The sequence below is a fragment of the Mustelus asterias genome, unplaced genomic scaffold (assembly GCF_964213995.1).
Source record: "Mustelus asterias unplaced genomic scaffold, sMusAst1.hap1.1 HAP1_SCAFFOLD_374, whole genome shotgun sequence".
NCBI classification, from domain to species: domain Eukaryota; kingdom Metazoa; phylum Chordata; class Chondrichthyes; order Carcharhiniformes; family Triakidae; genus Mustelus; species Mustelus asterias.
The window spans coordinates 147,235-164,045 of record NW_027590330.1 but is presented as its reverse complement, the minus strand read 5'-3'; the positions used below and the strand labels follow the sequence as shown (position 1 = coordinate 164,045).

General features: G+C 46.0%; 1 protein-coding gene across 2 annotated transcripts in view; it reads right to left on the bottom strand.

Moving 5' to 3' along the window:
- Positions 1–2,858: 2,858 nt before the first annotated feature.
- LOC144486505 (NACHT, LRR and PYD domains-containing protein 3-like) overlaps positions 2,859–16,811 on the bottom strand; it is a 29,769-nt gene continuing 15,816 nt past the window's right edge. For both annotated transcript variants that reach the window (XM_078204546.1, XM_078204547.1), the window contains 3 exons: positions 12,291–12,461; positions 6,232–6,399; positions 2,859–4,116 (listed from right to left, as the gene is read on the bottom strand). In XM_078204546.1, the coding sequence (XP_078060672.1) occupies positions 4,029–4,116; positions 6,232–6,399; positions 12,291–12,461 (427 nt within the window). In that variant the 3' untranslated portion in view covers positions 2,859–4,028. The remainder of the gene's footprint in view (positions 4,117–6,231; positions 6,400–12,290; positions 12,462–16,811) is intronic.

Here is a 16,811-nt window from a genome sequence, read left to right as displayed (position 1 = left end):
CTCATTATCTCCCCCCTCAGCCTTTTGCCCCCTCACTCCCTCCCCCCACTTTCTCCCTCACTTTCCTCCCCCTCAATTTTTTCTCACACTCCCTCCCCCCCAATTTCCCCCTCACTCTCTCCCCTATCTCCGCACAACCTCTCTCCTCCTTACTTTCTTCCTGCTTAGTCCCTCCCCCTCACCCCTCCAGTCTCCCCTCATTCTCTCCCTTCAGCCTCTCTCCACATCACTTTCTTCGCCCTCACTCTATCCTCCTCAATCCCTTCCCCTTCACTCTCTTCCCCCTCAGTCTCTGCCCTCACACTCTCCCCTTTACTTTCCGTCTTAGTCCCCCTCACTCTCCCCTCATCCTCTCCCCCCTGTTCGCCTTCACTCACTCCCCCATTCTCTCCCCTCACTGTCTTCCCCCTCAGTCTGCTATCACACTATCCCACCTCAGACACTCCATCCCCTCAGCCTCTCTCCCGCTCACGCTCTTACCGTCACTTACACTCTCCTCACTCTCTTCCCCTCACTTTCTCTCCCTCTCCCCCTCACTCACTCTTGACTTATTCTCCCCCCCTTACTCTATCTCCTCTCACTCTCTCCCCATCAGTCCCTCTCCCCATACTCTCTCCCTCGCTCATTCTTCACCTCGTCTCCCCACCTCTCTTCACTTAATTGATCTTCCAACACGTTCTCCCCTCACTCTCTCCCCTCCCTATTTCTCCCTTCACTCTCCCCCTCACTCGCTCTTCACCTACTCTCCCCCTCACTATCTCTACCCTATCGACCTCACATTCTCCCCCTCACAATCACTCCTCCCCTCACCCTCTCTACCCCTCACGGTAACTCCCGTTCAATCTCTGCATCTCACTCGTCCCCTAAATCTCTTCCCTCTCACGCTCACTCTCTCCCCCTCTCCCTACCTCTCATTCTCTTCTCCCTCAGCCTCTCACCCCCTCACTCTCTCCCCATCACTTTCTTCCCTCACTCTCGCCTCCTCACTCCAGCTCGCTCTCTCCCCGACACTGTCTCCCCATCATGCTCTCAGCCCTCACCCTGTCCCCTTACACTCTCTCCTCTCACTCTCCCCATCACTCTCTTTCCTTCTCTGTCCCTCACTCGTCTTCACCTATTGCCCCCTCACTCCCTCTCCCCCACACTATCTCCCATTGCACTCTCCCCTCACACATTCTCCACTCTCCTCACCCACACTCCCCCTCACTCGCTCTTCACCTACTCTCCCCCTCACTCTTTCTGCTCACTCTCTCTCATTGAGTGTATTTAAGACAGAGATAGTCACGTTCTTGATTGGTAAGGGATCAAATGTTATGGGGGAAAGGTGGGAGAATGGGTTTGGAAACTTATCAGCCGCGATTAAATAGTGGAGTCGGCTCGATGAGCAGAATAGCTGAATTCTGCTCCTGTATCTTATGGTCTTTTCAGTTTCACGCTCACTGTTAGCTATAGTATTTACACTTGTCCCCCGCTCTTTATTAGCTTGTGTACGTATTAGTTTCAGCATTCCCATGATTCACAATTAGCATTTAACTAATTAACCAATAAGCATTTAATTGCAAATAACTACAGTTATACAGATGATAAAATTAGGAATATCCATTACAATTACAGAGCAGCAACATTAACCCTTTCTCTTCCAAGACTCAATAACACAGATCATGTCACATACTGAGCAGTATTCAGTTAAAACTAGCACAGACCAGACAACACAATAAAGTTAGTTTAAATTGCAATAATAGATTATATGAATAGTTGGTTCTGAAGAAATGACACTAATTTGAAAGTGATTAATTCATAGTCTTTGAAGAATTTCTCCGATTCAATGTGATGCTTTTAATGGTATAGAATATCTACCCACTTTTCAGCGCCGGCATCTGCAACTGTAGATGGATGAAAAGCAACAATCTGACAAACACCAGGTAATATCTGTTATGGTAAAATAAACAGTTTTATAAATAATGGTAATATCTGACATCATGCATCTATCTGTCCTGAGACCCTTGGGATAATCCAAAATATATCATACATTCAGAAATTAAATAAGGCTGAGGTGAGTGTGCAGGAACAGAGTGAAATTGTGAATTCCAGCTTTCTATGCTCTCGCTCTGCATCTGCTCAGTGAGATGTAAGGAACAAGGAAAGAGGAAACTGCATTTCCGAGGCTCTGATCCTGTGCAATGCTGCGCCAGTGTTCCTTTGTTGCTTTCGTTCTCGGGATGTCGGTTTCAGAGGAAATGTTATCACTTTTGTCCAACTTAAATCATTTGGTTATGGGGTGCTGAGAATTCATTCACCGCTGTAATGCATGGGTTTGTGATGTGTGTTTCTGTGGGTGTATGGGTGTGTATTTAAGAGAGATTCTGTGTTTCTCTCTGTGTGTCAGTACGTGGGTAAGAGTGTGGAAGTGTCTGGGTTTGTATGCGTGTGTTTGTGTGTGTATCTGTGCCCGTGAGCATGTGTGTGAGTTTGTCAGTGTGTGAATGAGTGTGGGGGTGTCAGTTTGTCTGTGTGTGCGTCTGGAGGGATGTGTGTAGGATGCACAGATGTGTGTATGTGTATGATTGTGTGTCTGTATGTCTGTGTGTCGGTTTCCATGATTGTGCCTCTCTGTGTGTCTCTCTCTGTGAGCGTGTGTGTGAGATTGTGCTTATGATTGTGTGTTTTTGTGTGGGAATGTCAGTGCCTCTGTGTGATTGAGATTATAAATCAGAAACACATCCCTTTGGATTGGAATCACTTTGATCAACTTGTGCATTCGGGATTTTAACAGTTCCAGACATAATTGAAGTAACATTTACCGTGTTTGTGTGTTTGTTGTGGGTTAAGGAATGGAAACCCTGCTTCACCAGTGTCAACACTGAAACTTTCCCAGATAAATATGTGGGAACTTTTGTTGAGGTTGATAATTGGCAGGGTAAACGGGGGGCGAGAGTGGAATGAGAGCATTTGGATTCCAATGGAGCTGCTCTCTGTATCACCGAAACCTGTGGAATTGGAAAGCAAGAGCTGTAAAAGGGGAATAGTTTGTTTGGAAATTATTTTGTTTGAACACGGACAAAATGTGATTAAAGGTTGTAATTGTGTCTCAAAATGTTTGTGTTTCCAATTTTCAGAGAATCAGTCTGTGAGATTGAGACAATTATCTTGGAAACATTAAAAGAACCGTTAGCAAGATCCACTGTGGAAGATTAAACACTGACAATGTCTGACACAGGAATTAGAGTGCAGCAGAGTTTACCCACTCCCATTCTGAATGGGATTAGTGTCTGATAACTGCACCAAATGTACACATTACAGTCTGAGATCATCCCCAACTACAATCTCCAGACAATATCTCCCATAGGGAATGAGGGAACAGAGTTCATGTACAGTGACTGGTGATAAAAGGGTTAATTCACCAGCCGGGGTTCCTGCTGCAAACTCCAATCCCTGTCAATATTGTTCAATGTTCACACTGCAGTAACCGGTTCCCAGATGCAGACATGGGACTTACTGAACTTGTCTGAGGCTCACAGAGAGCAGCACCTGCAGTAGCTGGGAGCCGCCAGCAGATGGTGGCATTGTGTCACTTTAATCACCAGATAGTGAAAGAGGCTTTGAGGAGAGGCTGGTGGAGCCTTTAATTCATTCACAGAGACAGAGAGGAAACTCTGACAAGATTGACCAATCTGCCCTCTGCTGGGTACTGTCAGAATCACACACACACTGTTCTCTCTCTGGAGAATTATCTCTGCTGCTCCCTTTTGAAAGGAGGTTGAAGACTCTGTTGCTGAGAACACTGACAACACATTGCTGCTTAAACAATGGTTTGCAGCAATCTTTCCTTCAATGTGGAGACTAAAACTACAACAGTTTTCCAGCTGGGAAACCAGGTAAGCAGGGAAATCACTGCCAGGCTGGAGGGGCTGATGGATTAGGGAGGGAGAGGGGCAGGAATGAAGGGTTTGGAAGGAGCTGTCGAAGATCTTCACAATTCAGGATTTCACTGTAACCGGTGGAGCAGCAATGTTTATAGATTGAAATGTTCACACTGTCACTCTCAGTCCCCGTCTGGATCCCCGCAGCGACTCCAGATGTCTCTTCCCATTTGGACTGAACTGATTATTGAACAGCCTGGAACAGATTAAAGATGAAACAGGAAATAAACAGATTGAACAACAGGGTAAATAACAGGAGACTGGAGTTAATGGGACAAATCTTCTGGTCTCTGGATCGCCAGAGACCAGACACACATCCAAAGATGAGCATCCTGTGGATGTCCTGACGCACTGATCTACCTGGGAATTGTCCCAGAGGTATTAACTACTATTGGGGAACTCCCCTGCTGCAGTTAGAGTCAGATACTTGGGACAGATCCACAAAGTTTACCTGGGTAGTTACTCAGGTAATGTTAGACAGCTCACCACCTGGGCTAATACCTGAATAGCACAACCGAGTCCCCCAATCACTTCCCACTGATCCCCATATTACACCTCCCACAATCTGACTAGACCCACTCCCCCCAACCCATCCCTCCCTCCCCTCCAACCTGGCGACCTCCCATGAGCCCTTAAACTAATCGGACTAACCCTCCTAATTTGAACACACCCTGACCCAACCTCTCCTCACCTGACATAGAAACATAGAAGATATGAGCAGGAGGAGGCCATTTCGCCCTTCGAACCTGCTCCGCCATTCATCATCATCATGGCAGATCGTCGAACTCAACAGCCTAATCCTGCTTTCTCCCCGTAAGCTTTGATCCCGTTCGCCCCAAGTGCTATTTATAGCTGCCTCGAATACATTCTTGACTAAGCTTCTGACTTAAACTGATTACTCCAGAACCAACCCCACCCCACTACTCTCTTCAAAGCTAGTAACCAACCCCCCACCACACAACTACATCTGTTTAGACCTTAACAACATGACCAACTCCCAGCCACTATCTAAACTCCCGATTAACCCTCCAACCCAACACAATGCAACTCGTCCAATCCTCCCACACCCAGAACTAATCCTTGAACCTCTCCCCAGCTCCCTGACGATTCATCCAGCGACACACCAACCCATTCACTCCCCCAATCAACTAACACGTATGGAGCTCCCCGGGGTCACTATGCTGTAAGTAGGGTGTGTGTTCTCTCTACCCTGACTCCACTCTGCTCTGCTGGAGCTCCCCGGGGCCACTGTGCTGTAAATAGGGTGTGTTCTCTCTTCCCAACTCTACTCTGATGGAGCTCCCCGGGGTCACTGTGCTGTAAATAGTGTGTGTTCTCTCTTCCCCAACTCTACTCTGATGGAGCTCCCCGGGGTCACTGTGCTGTAAATAGGGTGTGTGCTCTCTTCCCGACTCTACTCTGATGGAGCTCCCCAGGGTCACTGTGCTGTAAATAGGGTGTGTGCTCTCTCTTCCCCGACTCTTGTCTGCTCTGATGGAGCTCCCAGGGTCGCAGTGCCGAAGATCCTGGGAGAAATCTTCATTATGCAGCGTACTAGCCTTCATTAATCGAGGGATTGAGTTTAGGAGTCGGGAGATAATGCTGCAGCTTTATAGGACCCTGGTTAGACCCCACTTGGAGTACTGCGCGCAGTTCTGGTCACCTCATTACAGGAAAGATGTTGAAGCCATTGAAAGGGTGCAGAGGAGATTTACAAGGATGTTGCCTGGATTGGGGGGCATGCCTTATGAGGATAGGTTGAGGGAGCTTGGTCTCTTCTCCCTGGAGAGACGAAGGATGAGAGGTGACCTGATAGAGGTTTACAAGATGTTGAGAGGTCTGGATAGGGTAGACTCTCAGAGGCTATTTCCAAGGGCTGAAATGGTTGCTACGAGAGGACACAGGTTTAAGGTGCTGGGGGGTAGGTACAGAGGAGATGTCAGGGGTAAGTTTTTCACTCAGAGGGTGGTGGGTGAGTGGAATCGGCTGACGTCGGTGGTGGTGGAGGCAAACTCGTTGGGGTCTTTTAAGAGACTTCTGGATGAGTACATGGGATTTAATGAGATTGAGGGCTATAGATAGGCCTAGAGGTAGGGATATGATCAGCGCAACTTGTGGGCCGAAGGGCCTGTTTGTGCTGTGGCTTTCTATGTTCTATGTTCTAAATATGCAGCAGTTTCAGGTTGGGAGAATTTTTAAACATACCGACAATCTGCTTACCATTGCTGCTGCTTGGAAGATTCAGGCACATTTATATTTTAAATCCATTTATATTTTAACTGTCACACTGAAAATTAACACAAACACTCACTCGATCTCCTCCAGACTCCTGCAGGTCAGTATGAGGCGGCGGAGAGCAGGGACAGATTGATCTGTGAAGGAGTTTGTTACCAAGTTCAGAATCCTCAGTGACTGTTTTGTACAGAGAGCGGAGGCGAGATCCTCAGCACAAGAATCCGTGAGAGCGTTATTATACAGACTGGAGACCAGAGAGAGGAATAACAGAAATCACGCTCAATCTCCAGTGTTTTAAATAATACGGTTAATAACAATAATAATGTATTGTATCAGACATTCCAAAAACACAACCTGCATTTCTGTAGAATGAGGAAATACTCAATGCTGAAAATGAAATATAAATAAACTGGAAATGCTCAGCAGGTTAGCTAAGTGTTTGTGAAGAGAGAAACAGGGGTAAAGATCGAGCTTCCATTGGAACTGGGAACAGGCAGTGAATTGACAGGTTTGAAGTGACAGCGGTGGGTGGCTGGGGAAGAAACAAAGAAAGGACAAACTGGAATTACAGGAGTGATTAAATGATAAAAGTGATGATGGGACAGGACCACAATCACAGGATCCTCATGTCCTTACTCGGAGTGGTTCGGGAGGGACATGGGATGGTCAGTGGTTTGGGAATGCAGTTTGTGGTGAGGTTGAAGATAATGCTGTGATTTTACCAGAAGCTCTGAAGTGCCAACATGGGGATTGGAAATGGGTGGTGTGCCCGTGTGGGCAGGATAGGCAGAGTTATGAAGGTGATATTGTCAGAGGGGGACAATTAACGGCTGGCAGGCAGGGGGAGGTGCCGACTCAGGCAGCCTGGGCAGGGGGCAGTCCCGGTTCAGGCAATGCTGGCACCATTTCCAAAGGCAGCCAGCAGGACTTTCAAACACAGCAGCTCTGGAGGGAGCAGCGAGGGAGTTCTGCTTATTGAATGAAGGACAGAAATGTCAGAAAGCAGAGCAAGGCTTGCCATACCCCCTCCCCCCGCCTCCCTGGAGGGGCTCCTCCCGGCTGCTCAGGCTCAGAGGGAGGTCCTGTTCCCACAGGATGGGAGGAGATTATCCCATCGGTACAAGCCAGTCTGGATGGAGATTGCTGGGAGGTGAGCAGGTTTCAGACACGTGGTTACAGAGTGGAAAAGGATCAATGTCCTGTTGTGTTCTGTCACGGTGAGTGCAGCACAGCCTGATATGTGAATAAGGATGAGAGGGAAATTGTGGAAAGAACATCTCCACCCAGACACTGGCAATGCAAAGGATTTGCAAAATGTCACTGGCTGTCCTGTCTGGAGACAATACACATCTCTGTAACCTGTGCTTAATGCTCCCTTCTCTCACATTATCTGTCTCTTTAAGACCTGGTTGGCTGTAGGGATTTAGAATAATCAGTATTCTGTAACTTGATTTTGTGTCTCTGTGCACTGTTTGAGAGCAGATTTCCACTCCATCTGACGAAGGAGCAGCGCTCTGAAAGCTAATGGTATTTGCTACCAAATAAACCTGTTGGACTTTAACCTGGTGTTGTTAAAACTCTTACAATGCAAAGGCAGCAGCATTGACTGTCAGAGACATGTCCGTTAGACTATCACCAGCATAGGCTCGAGCAGGGTTGACCAACATATACACTGGGCAAACACACGTCAATGTTTTTCTCACTCAAGGGGCCGATGAGTAAATTTCAGAATGATAAAGTTTGGCACAGCAGAAATTTCAATTAAAAACTAAACTGAGATATGAAAGGAAACAACTTGCTGAGCACAATAATGAGTAATAAATAAAGATGATTATTAGAGTTTAATCCTCATCAATCACAAATTGTTTCTCTCCCACATTTGCTGCAGATTGGCTCAAAAACCTATCAGCAGCAAACATGGGAAAGAAACGGGATGTGATTGGAGGAGCAGCTCCATGCAGATTCTTCCATTCAAACTGAACTGTGTGACTGAGATTCTGGAAACTCGCTCCGGGGGCCGCATTGAGGGGCTTCGAGGGTCACATTCCCCCCTTGGTCCACACGTTGGACAACCCTGGGCTACTGCATGTGTTTGATGAGTGAGTAACAATTTATGTGTTTGGAAAGAGAGCAAACATCATCAGGGAATGAGTGAAGAAGAGTGGAGACATCCAGGTCTTGCCATCCTTACACCAATGGACGATGAAGTGCTGGATCAGGAAGGCCTGGGGGCAGAGTGGGTAATTACTGCTGGTGAGATGGGTTGAGTGGGTGGCCTAATGAATGGGCACAGGAGAGCGTCTGGTGAAGACAAACATAGAGCTTGTGTATCCATCACTGGTCAGAGAGAGCAGTCTGAAGGACGTATTGGGATAAGAACAAAATAACTAGGAGCAGCAGAAGGCCATTCAGCCCCTCGAGCATACTCCATCACGGCTGATCTAATTATAGTCTCAACTCTTTTCTCTGTCGCTTCCCCTTGATTCGCTTCTCAATCCAAAATCATTCTGAACTCAGCCTTGAATATATTCAATGACTCTGCCGCCACTAGTCTCCAGGGAAGAGAATTCCACTGACCAGCCACCATTTAAAAAATAAATTTCTCCTCATCTCAGTCTTAAGGGACTGACAATTACATTTTAAAATCTGTCCCCTTGTTCTGGTCTCTCTTACAAGAAGAAACAGCCTCTCAGCAACCACCCTGTCTCATCCCCTCAATGTGATCACCTTTTAATCTTCTGAACTTTCATAGATATTGCTCCAATCTGCTCACATTTCCCTCGTAAAATAAACCTCTCCATCCCAGGAATCAGCCGAGTGAACTTTCTCTGAACTGGTTCCAGTACAATTCTATCCTTTTTTAAGTAAAGAGCTCAACATTATACACATTACTCCAGTTGTGATCTAATGAAGGTCGTGTAAAACTGCAGCAAAACCTTCTTACTCTTACCTTCTATTCCTATTGCAATAAGAACGTTAAGAAACAGGAGCAGGAGTCATCCATTCTGTCCTTCAAATCCACTCCATCATTCAATGTGACCATGGCTGATCCTCTGCTTCAACACCATTTCCAGCATTATCCCTGCATTCCTTGATTCACCAGCATTCTAATGGAAAACAAATACCCCCTCATCTCAGCCTAAATAACTGCCCCTTATTCTCAGACTGGGTCCCAGGTTTCAGACCCTCCAGCAAGGGGAAACATCCGTTCTGCATCTGGCCGATTGAACCCCGTAAAATAGTGTAGGTTTGAATAAGTTCAGCTATCATTCTTCTAAAGGCCTGAGAATAAAGGATTTTTGTTCCTCATAGGACAACCCATCTGTCCCTGGACCTATTTTAGTGAACCTTCTTTACAGGCCAAGTACATCTTTGCTTCGGTCAGGAGACCAAAACTGTACACAATACTCCAGGTTGGTCTCAGCAAGGCTGCATATAATTGCAGGAAGACATCTTTTCCCTCAACTCAAATCCTCTTACAATAATGGCTAACATACCATTTGTTATCTTAACTGCTCTCATCTTAGCTTTCAGTGCCTCATGAACAAGGATATCAAAATATCCTTGGAGTTGTCTTAATTTCTGTTTTTCCTACAAAATTAGCTAACCTCACATTTTTCCACCTTGTCGTCCAACTGGCAATCCTTTGGCCGCTCCCTGAGCCTCTCCACATCCCCTTGAAACATCTTTGCATCCTCCTCACAATTCAGATTTCCACCTAGTTTTCTATTATTCGCAAATTTGGAAATATTATATTTGATCCCCACATCCATATCATTGATATAGATTCTGAATAGCTGAGACCCAAACACTGATCCCTGCCGTACTCCACTAGTTAGAGGCTGTCAACCCGAAAATAACCCATTTATTCCAACTCCTTGTTTCTGTCCATTAATCAGTTCTCAATCCATGCTGGTATATTCCTCCCAATCCCATGTGCTCCAATTTTCTTCAATAACCTCTTGTGTGTGAATCATGCAATTATAGAATCCCTAGTGTAGGAGGCCAGCATTCGGCCCATCGAGACACTCTAACGGAGTATCTTACCAAGGTCCGCTCCCCGTGACATCACAAATTTACTAGGGCTAATCCACCTAACCTACACATCTTGGGACACTAAGGGCAATTTTACCATGGCCAATCCAGCTACCATGCATCTCTTTGGAGTGTGGGGGGAAACCGGAGCACCCAGAGGAAACACACACAGACACGGGGAGAATGTAGAAACTCCACACAGTCACCCAAGGCTGGAATTGAACCCGGGCCCCTGGCTGTGATGCAACAATGTTAACCACTGTGTCACCGTGCCAGCCTTTCATAAATACATGTTGGCCCTGTCTAATCCTGCCATTAATTTCGAAGTGTTCTGTTATCACTTCCTTTATTATAGATTATTATAGGATTTCCATACCATCAATGTCAGACTAATAGATCTGCAGTTGCCCAGCTTCCCGTAACCCCACATATTTACGCCGCTAATCCACCTAACCTACACATCTTGGACACTAACGGGCAATTTAGCATGGCCAATCCACCCAACCTGCAGTTTTTGGACTGTGGGAGGAAACAGGAGCAGCCAGAGGAAACCCACACAGACACGGGGAGAACGTGAAAACTCCACAGACAGTCGTCCAAGGCTGGAATGAATCTGGGAATCTGACGCTGTGAGGCAGCAGTGCCAACCCCGGTGCCACATCTTCGCTTAATCTAATACAGTCCTTGAATTAGCAACAGTTGGAACACTTCTGTTGCTGTTTTTCAAATGAAAGGAATCTATTTTTGTTGGAAACGCCACACATTTGCACATCACCATGTCTAAAACAGCTTGTTGTGTGATTGGCACTGGAACGCGCTTCTCCGAGAAATTGCTTGAATAGATTCTGTGAACGAATCTTCTATTCAACTTTTGACAATCTGAGCGATTTATACAGTAAATGGAAGAAGCCATAGGAGCATTGACCTACAGAGGGATCTGTGTGTACAAGTCTACAGATCCCTGAAAGTGGCAACACAGGTGGATGAGGTGGTCAAGAAGGCAGAGAGCATGCTTGTGTTCATCGACCAGGGCATCGAGTATAAAAGTTGGCAAGTTATGTTATAGCTGTATGAAACTTTAGTTGGGCACATTTGAATATTGCTTGCAGTTCACTACTCGAAAGATGCGGATGCTTGGAGAGGGTGCAAAGAAGGTTTACCTGAATGTTGCCTGGTCAAGGAGGGTTAAGTTATGAGGAGAGGTTGTATAAACACGATTGTTTTCAAAACAAAAGGGAGGCTGAGTGATGACCTGATGGAGGTATACACAATTATGGGAAAGTTTTCACAGAGGGTGGTGGGTGCCTTGAATGCACTGCCAATGTAGGTGGTGGAAGTCGGCACGTTACCAATGTCCAACATGCATCTTTATAGATACATGAACAGGAGATGAACATAGGAATAGAAACCGCAAGTGGGCAGTAAGTACTGGGTCTGAATAAGGACTAGGAGTCACCAGAGGCTTGGTGGGCTGAAGGGCCTGTTGTATGGTTCTTTGTTCTTCTTTGTATAAGAAGATTTAAATCACCCATGATCATTGCAGTATGTTTTTACGAGACCCCATTATTTTTCCTGTGTACTGTGTCGGAGATTGTGACTTTTTAGGAGCCTATAAATGATTCCCACAAGTGACTTTTTAAATTTTGTTAATTCGTATCTCTCCCCAAACTGATTCTGCATCTTGATCATTGGAACTAAGTTCACCTCTCGCGACTGTACTGACATCTGTTACTAACAGTGAGACTCCACCACCATGTCCTGTCCTCCATTTACTGTCATCTATTCACTCTCCCCCTTTCACTAATCAATGGATGCTGTGTCCTGGGAGAGCTGTGCACATCTGAGGAGGAGGAGAGGACCTCAGAGGGTGAACCATAACATTATTCCCCCACACCCTCAACATAAGGATTTGTGGGACTGACATCCCATTGCTCAGGGATCAGAGAGAGAAGCAACAGGAGTCAGAGGAAAAGCAGTTTTCCTTATTCATAACTGATGCCAATAGTAATGGGCAGTGTTTTTATACAAATACCAGTGGTGAAATTATATTGTTGAATATTCAGTTATTATAAACACAATCTCTCACAGTCTGCTACTTACTCCAGTTTCTGTATTTTACAGTCCGGATTCCTCAGAGCCACAGACAGCAGTTTCACTCCGGAATCTCCCAGTTTATTGTAACCCAGATCCAGATCTATCAGTGAGCGGTTTGTACTGAGAGCAGAGGCCAGGTCCTTGGCACAAGAATCAGTGAGATCGTTACCGTAGAGACTGGAGATCAGAGAGAGAAAAATATCAGAAATCAGGGTAAATCCAGTGTTTTTAAGAATAAGATCATTAACAATAATAATGTACAGCGCGGGACATTCAAGAAACACAACTTCAGTTCATACAGAAGGCAAAATTATATTGATGCTGTAAATCTGAAATATGAATAAAATATGTGGAAAATCTCAGCAGGACAGGCAATATCTGTGAAAAGAGAAACAGATTTAGTTTCAATTCAATGAGCTAAAATTAAAATTTGGAAGTAGCAGTGAATTAAATTGTTTTAAGTGACAGGCAGCTGGGGATGGGCGGGTGACAAGGAAAGAACAAAATGGAAGTGCCGGAGTGATTAAATGACAAAAAGGATGATGGTGAAAGGGAAGAGCACAGGATTCCCATGTCCTTACCCTGAGTAAGAAGTTTAACAACACCAGGTTAAAGTTCAACAGGTTTATTTGGTAGCAAAAGCCACACAAGCTTTCGGAGCTGCAAGCCCCTTCTTCAGGTGAGTGGGAATTCTGTTCACAAACAGAGCATATAAAGACACAAACTCAATTTACATGAATAATGGTTGGAATGCGAATACTTACAACTAATCAAGTCTTTAAGAAACAAAACAATGTGAGTGGAGAGAGCATCAAGACAGGCTAAAAAGATGTGTATTGTCTCCAGACAAGACAGCCAGTGAAACTCTGTGGGGGTTACAAATAGTGTGCCATGAACCCAATATCCCGGTTGAGGCCGTCCTCGTGTGTGCGGAACTTGGCTATCAGTTTCTGCTCAGCGACTCTGCGCTGTCGTGTGTCGCGAAGGCCGCCTTGGAGAACGCTTACCCGAATATCAGAGGCCGAATGCCCGTGACCGCTGAAGTGCTCCCCAACAGGAAGAGAACAGTCTTGCCTGGTGATTGTCGAGCGGTGTTCATTCATCCGTTGTCGCAGCGTCTGCATAGTTTCCCCAATGTACCATGCCTCAGGACATCCTTTCTTGCAGCGTATCAGGTAGACAACGTTGGCCGAGTTGCAAGAGTATGTACCGTGTACCTGGCGAATGGTGTTCTCACGTGAGATGATGGCATCTGTGTCGATGATCCGGCACGTCTTGCAGAGGTTGCTGTGGCAGGGTTGTGTGGTGTCATGGTCACTGTTCTCCTGAAGGCTGGGTAGTTTGCTGCGGACAATGGTCTGTTTGAGGTTGCGTGGTTGTTTGAAGGCAAGAAGTGGGGGTGTGGGGATGGCCTTGGCGAGATGTTCGTCTTCATCAATGACATGTTGAAGGCTCCGGAGGAGATGCCGTAGCTTCTCCGCTCCGGGGAAGTACTGGACGACGAAGGGTACTCTGTCCACTGTGTCCCGTGTTTGTCTTCTGAGGAGGTCGGTGCGGTTTTTCACTGTGGCGCGTTGGAACTGTTGATCAATGAGTCGAGCGCCATATCCTGTTCTTATGAGGGCATCTTTCAGCGTCTGGAGGTGTCTGTTGTGATCCTCCTCATCCGAGCAGATCCTGTGTATACGGAGGGCTTGTCCGTAGGGGATGGCTTCTTTAACGTGTTTAGGGTGGAAGCTGGAGAAGTGGAGCATCGTGAGGTTATCCGTGGGCTTGTCACATTATGACTTACCCTGAGTCACAGGGAGGGACATGGGATGGTCAGTGGCTCAGGAATGGAGTGTGTGGTGGGGTTGAAGATGATGAGAGAGAAACCTTTTTCACGATGCCAGTGGTACGGATCTGGAATGTACAGCCTGGAAGTGTGTTGGAGGCAGGCTGAATCGAGGCATCACAGAGGGCAGTCGATGAACAATCGAATGAAACAATGTGCAAAGATACGAGGAGAAGGCAGTCGAATGAGACAAATTCCTAATCCTAGTTTGGTGAGCCGGTGCAGACACATTTCGCCTCGTGGTGCTCCGCAATAATTCTGTGAAGATAATGGTTGGAAATGTATCGAGATTTTAACTGGAAGCTGGTGATGTTGCAGTGTCAACAGGGTTAGGTAATTTAGCCAGTGTCCACAAAGGGCCATTGGTATCTCTCTCAGGTAGAATCAGAGAATTGTTACAGAGCAGAAGGAGACCATTCGGCCCATGCTCTCTGCACTGACTCTCTGACTGAGCAATTTACTAAGTGTTATTCCCCCAAATTCTCCCCGTAACCCTGCACAATCTTCCTTTTCAGATCATAATCCAATTCCCTTTGGAAATGTTCAACTGAACGTGTCTCCACCACACTCCCAGACAATGAACTCCAGCCCTTAACCACTCGCTGCAGGGGAAGTCCCGGTTCAGGCAATGCTGGCACGTGCAGCACTTTGATAGACAGCAGCTCTGGAGAGACCAGTGAGGAACGCCTGGTTACTGAACACAGGGCTGAAATGGGAGGAGAAAGGTTAAACTCAATTCAATGATGCACTTGGCAACACTTGGTACTCTTCCCCAAGGCTACGTGAGTCTGGAGCAAATTTCTGTTCTCTCAGGACTGGAGAGTATCTGCCACATCAATCCAAGTATATCGGGATGGAGATTACTGGAGACCTGAGTAGGCGTGGGTTATATGGTTGCATGAGGCAAAAGGATGAATAACTTGCCAAATTCTGACAAGGTGGTGAAGCATTTTATAGCATATAATCTGGGGCATATGGGGTCGAATGAGAATGAAAGTGAAATGGTAGAAAGGTCATTCCCCACACAGACACAGGCAATGCCCAGACAGCAGCATCGACTGTCAGAGACATGTCAGCCTCTCTCTGCAGGGTTCTAGTTAGTCAGATAACTCTCGCACTGTGAGAATGGGATGGTCACAGGCAAGAGGCTTTCCCTGTGTAGACATGATGGTCAGTCAGGTTCTCACCAGTATAGGCTTGTGTCTTTGATGGGAGAGTAACAATGGAACTTTATGCGCTTGTAGAAGAGAGCACGAAAGGTCAGGGAATGAAGTAAAAACGATGACAGCGTCCAGATCTTTTAATCCTTACACGTAGAATTAGCAGCCCTGGAGCTGGGAGAACAGCAGATAGTGTGGGAAATCGCTGATTGTGATACTGGTTGTGGAGCTGAGAGTGTGCGGTCGAATGGATGGACACAGGAGACTCTCTGGTGCCTGCAACACACAGGGCTTGTGTGCCCATCACCAGTCACATGGAACCGGCTGAGGGACGTGTTGGAATGTACATTTTGTTACAAACTATGTCTTGAAGAAATATACTGAATATTGAAGGATATTGAATTTGATGATCAGCCATGAACAAAATGAATGGCGGAGCAGGCTCGAAGGGCCGAATGGCCGACTCCTGCTTCTAGTTTCTATTTTAATCATGTTTCTATGCAGGTTATGTTGTCGGCACCGTGCTATCTGTAGCTGGTTTCCTTTATTGTTACTGAAGCAGTATAATTGACATCATGTTGATTTTAATCTGAACTAATGCAGTGTTCTGTTGTTTCAGTGTTTCCCCTGGGATGGCAGAGTAGAGCTTGATTGCGGGTGATTGACAGGTTATGTCATGTGACTGAGGGACAGCTATTTTTCACAGAACATTCTAGTTTTAATTCTGCTTTCAGAAGCTGCTTGAAGTTAAGACAAACAGCAGTGCTGTTTCCCTCTCTGAAGTTGGAGTTTTTGCTGTTTAAGTGTTGCTGTGTTGGAAGCTGTCAGAGACTGGGGTGACCTCTCTGCGGTTGGGCTGTTCGGAGGCGACATCCTTCTCTGAAAACAATTGTCTGTTGGCTGTCCGAAAGTGGTAAAAAGCTGGAAATCGGCATCACGTGAGCATACTTGTTTTTGTGCTAACTAATGTTGGAGAAGGGTGTATGTCTGTGGGTATTGCTTTATATTGGAACAACAGAGATAGCTAGCTGTTAAGAGTTATACTGTGTCATGTTTAAGTCTTGCAATTGGTAAATGTTATGCTAATTCTTGTTGTTATATTCTAACTGCATTCTTAAATAAACCGTGTTTGATAATAGCATCCTAGTGGGTCACTTCATTCATACCTGGAGTGAAACACCTCATGCTCATCAATGCCAAAATCAAATGTAAAACCAAGGGCCCAGGCTAACTTCACAAAACACCTTGGAGTTTCTGGTCTGCATCTTAACAATTGCCTCCATTCATTCTTTACTCTTCCTCACAAATCAAGGGTTGTGTGACTGGGTGACGTGTGTCCCCCGTAAGCATGTGAACGGGTCCTCATAGAGTCACCATCACATTATTCCCCTACACCCAGGGCACAAAAATCAATGTGATTGACATTCCACTGCATTGGGATCAGAGAGAGAGAAATCACAGGAATCAGTGAAAATTCAGGTTCTGGTTCATAACAAAGAGTTTTTCAGCACAGAAAGAGGCCCTTCGGCCCAT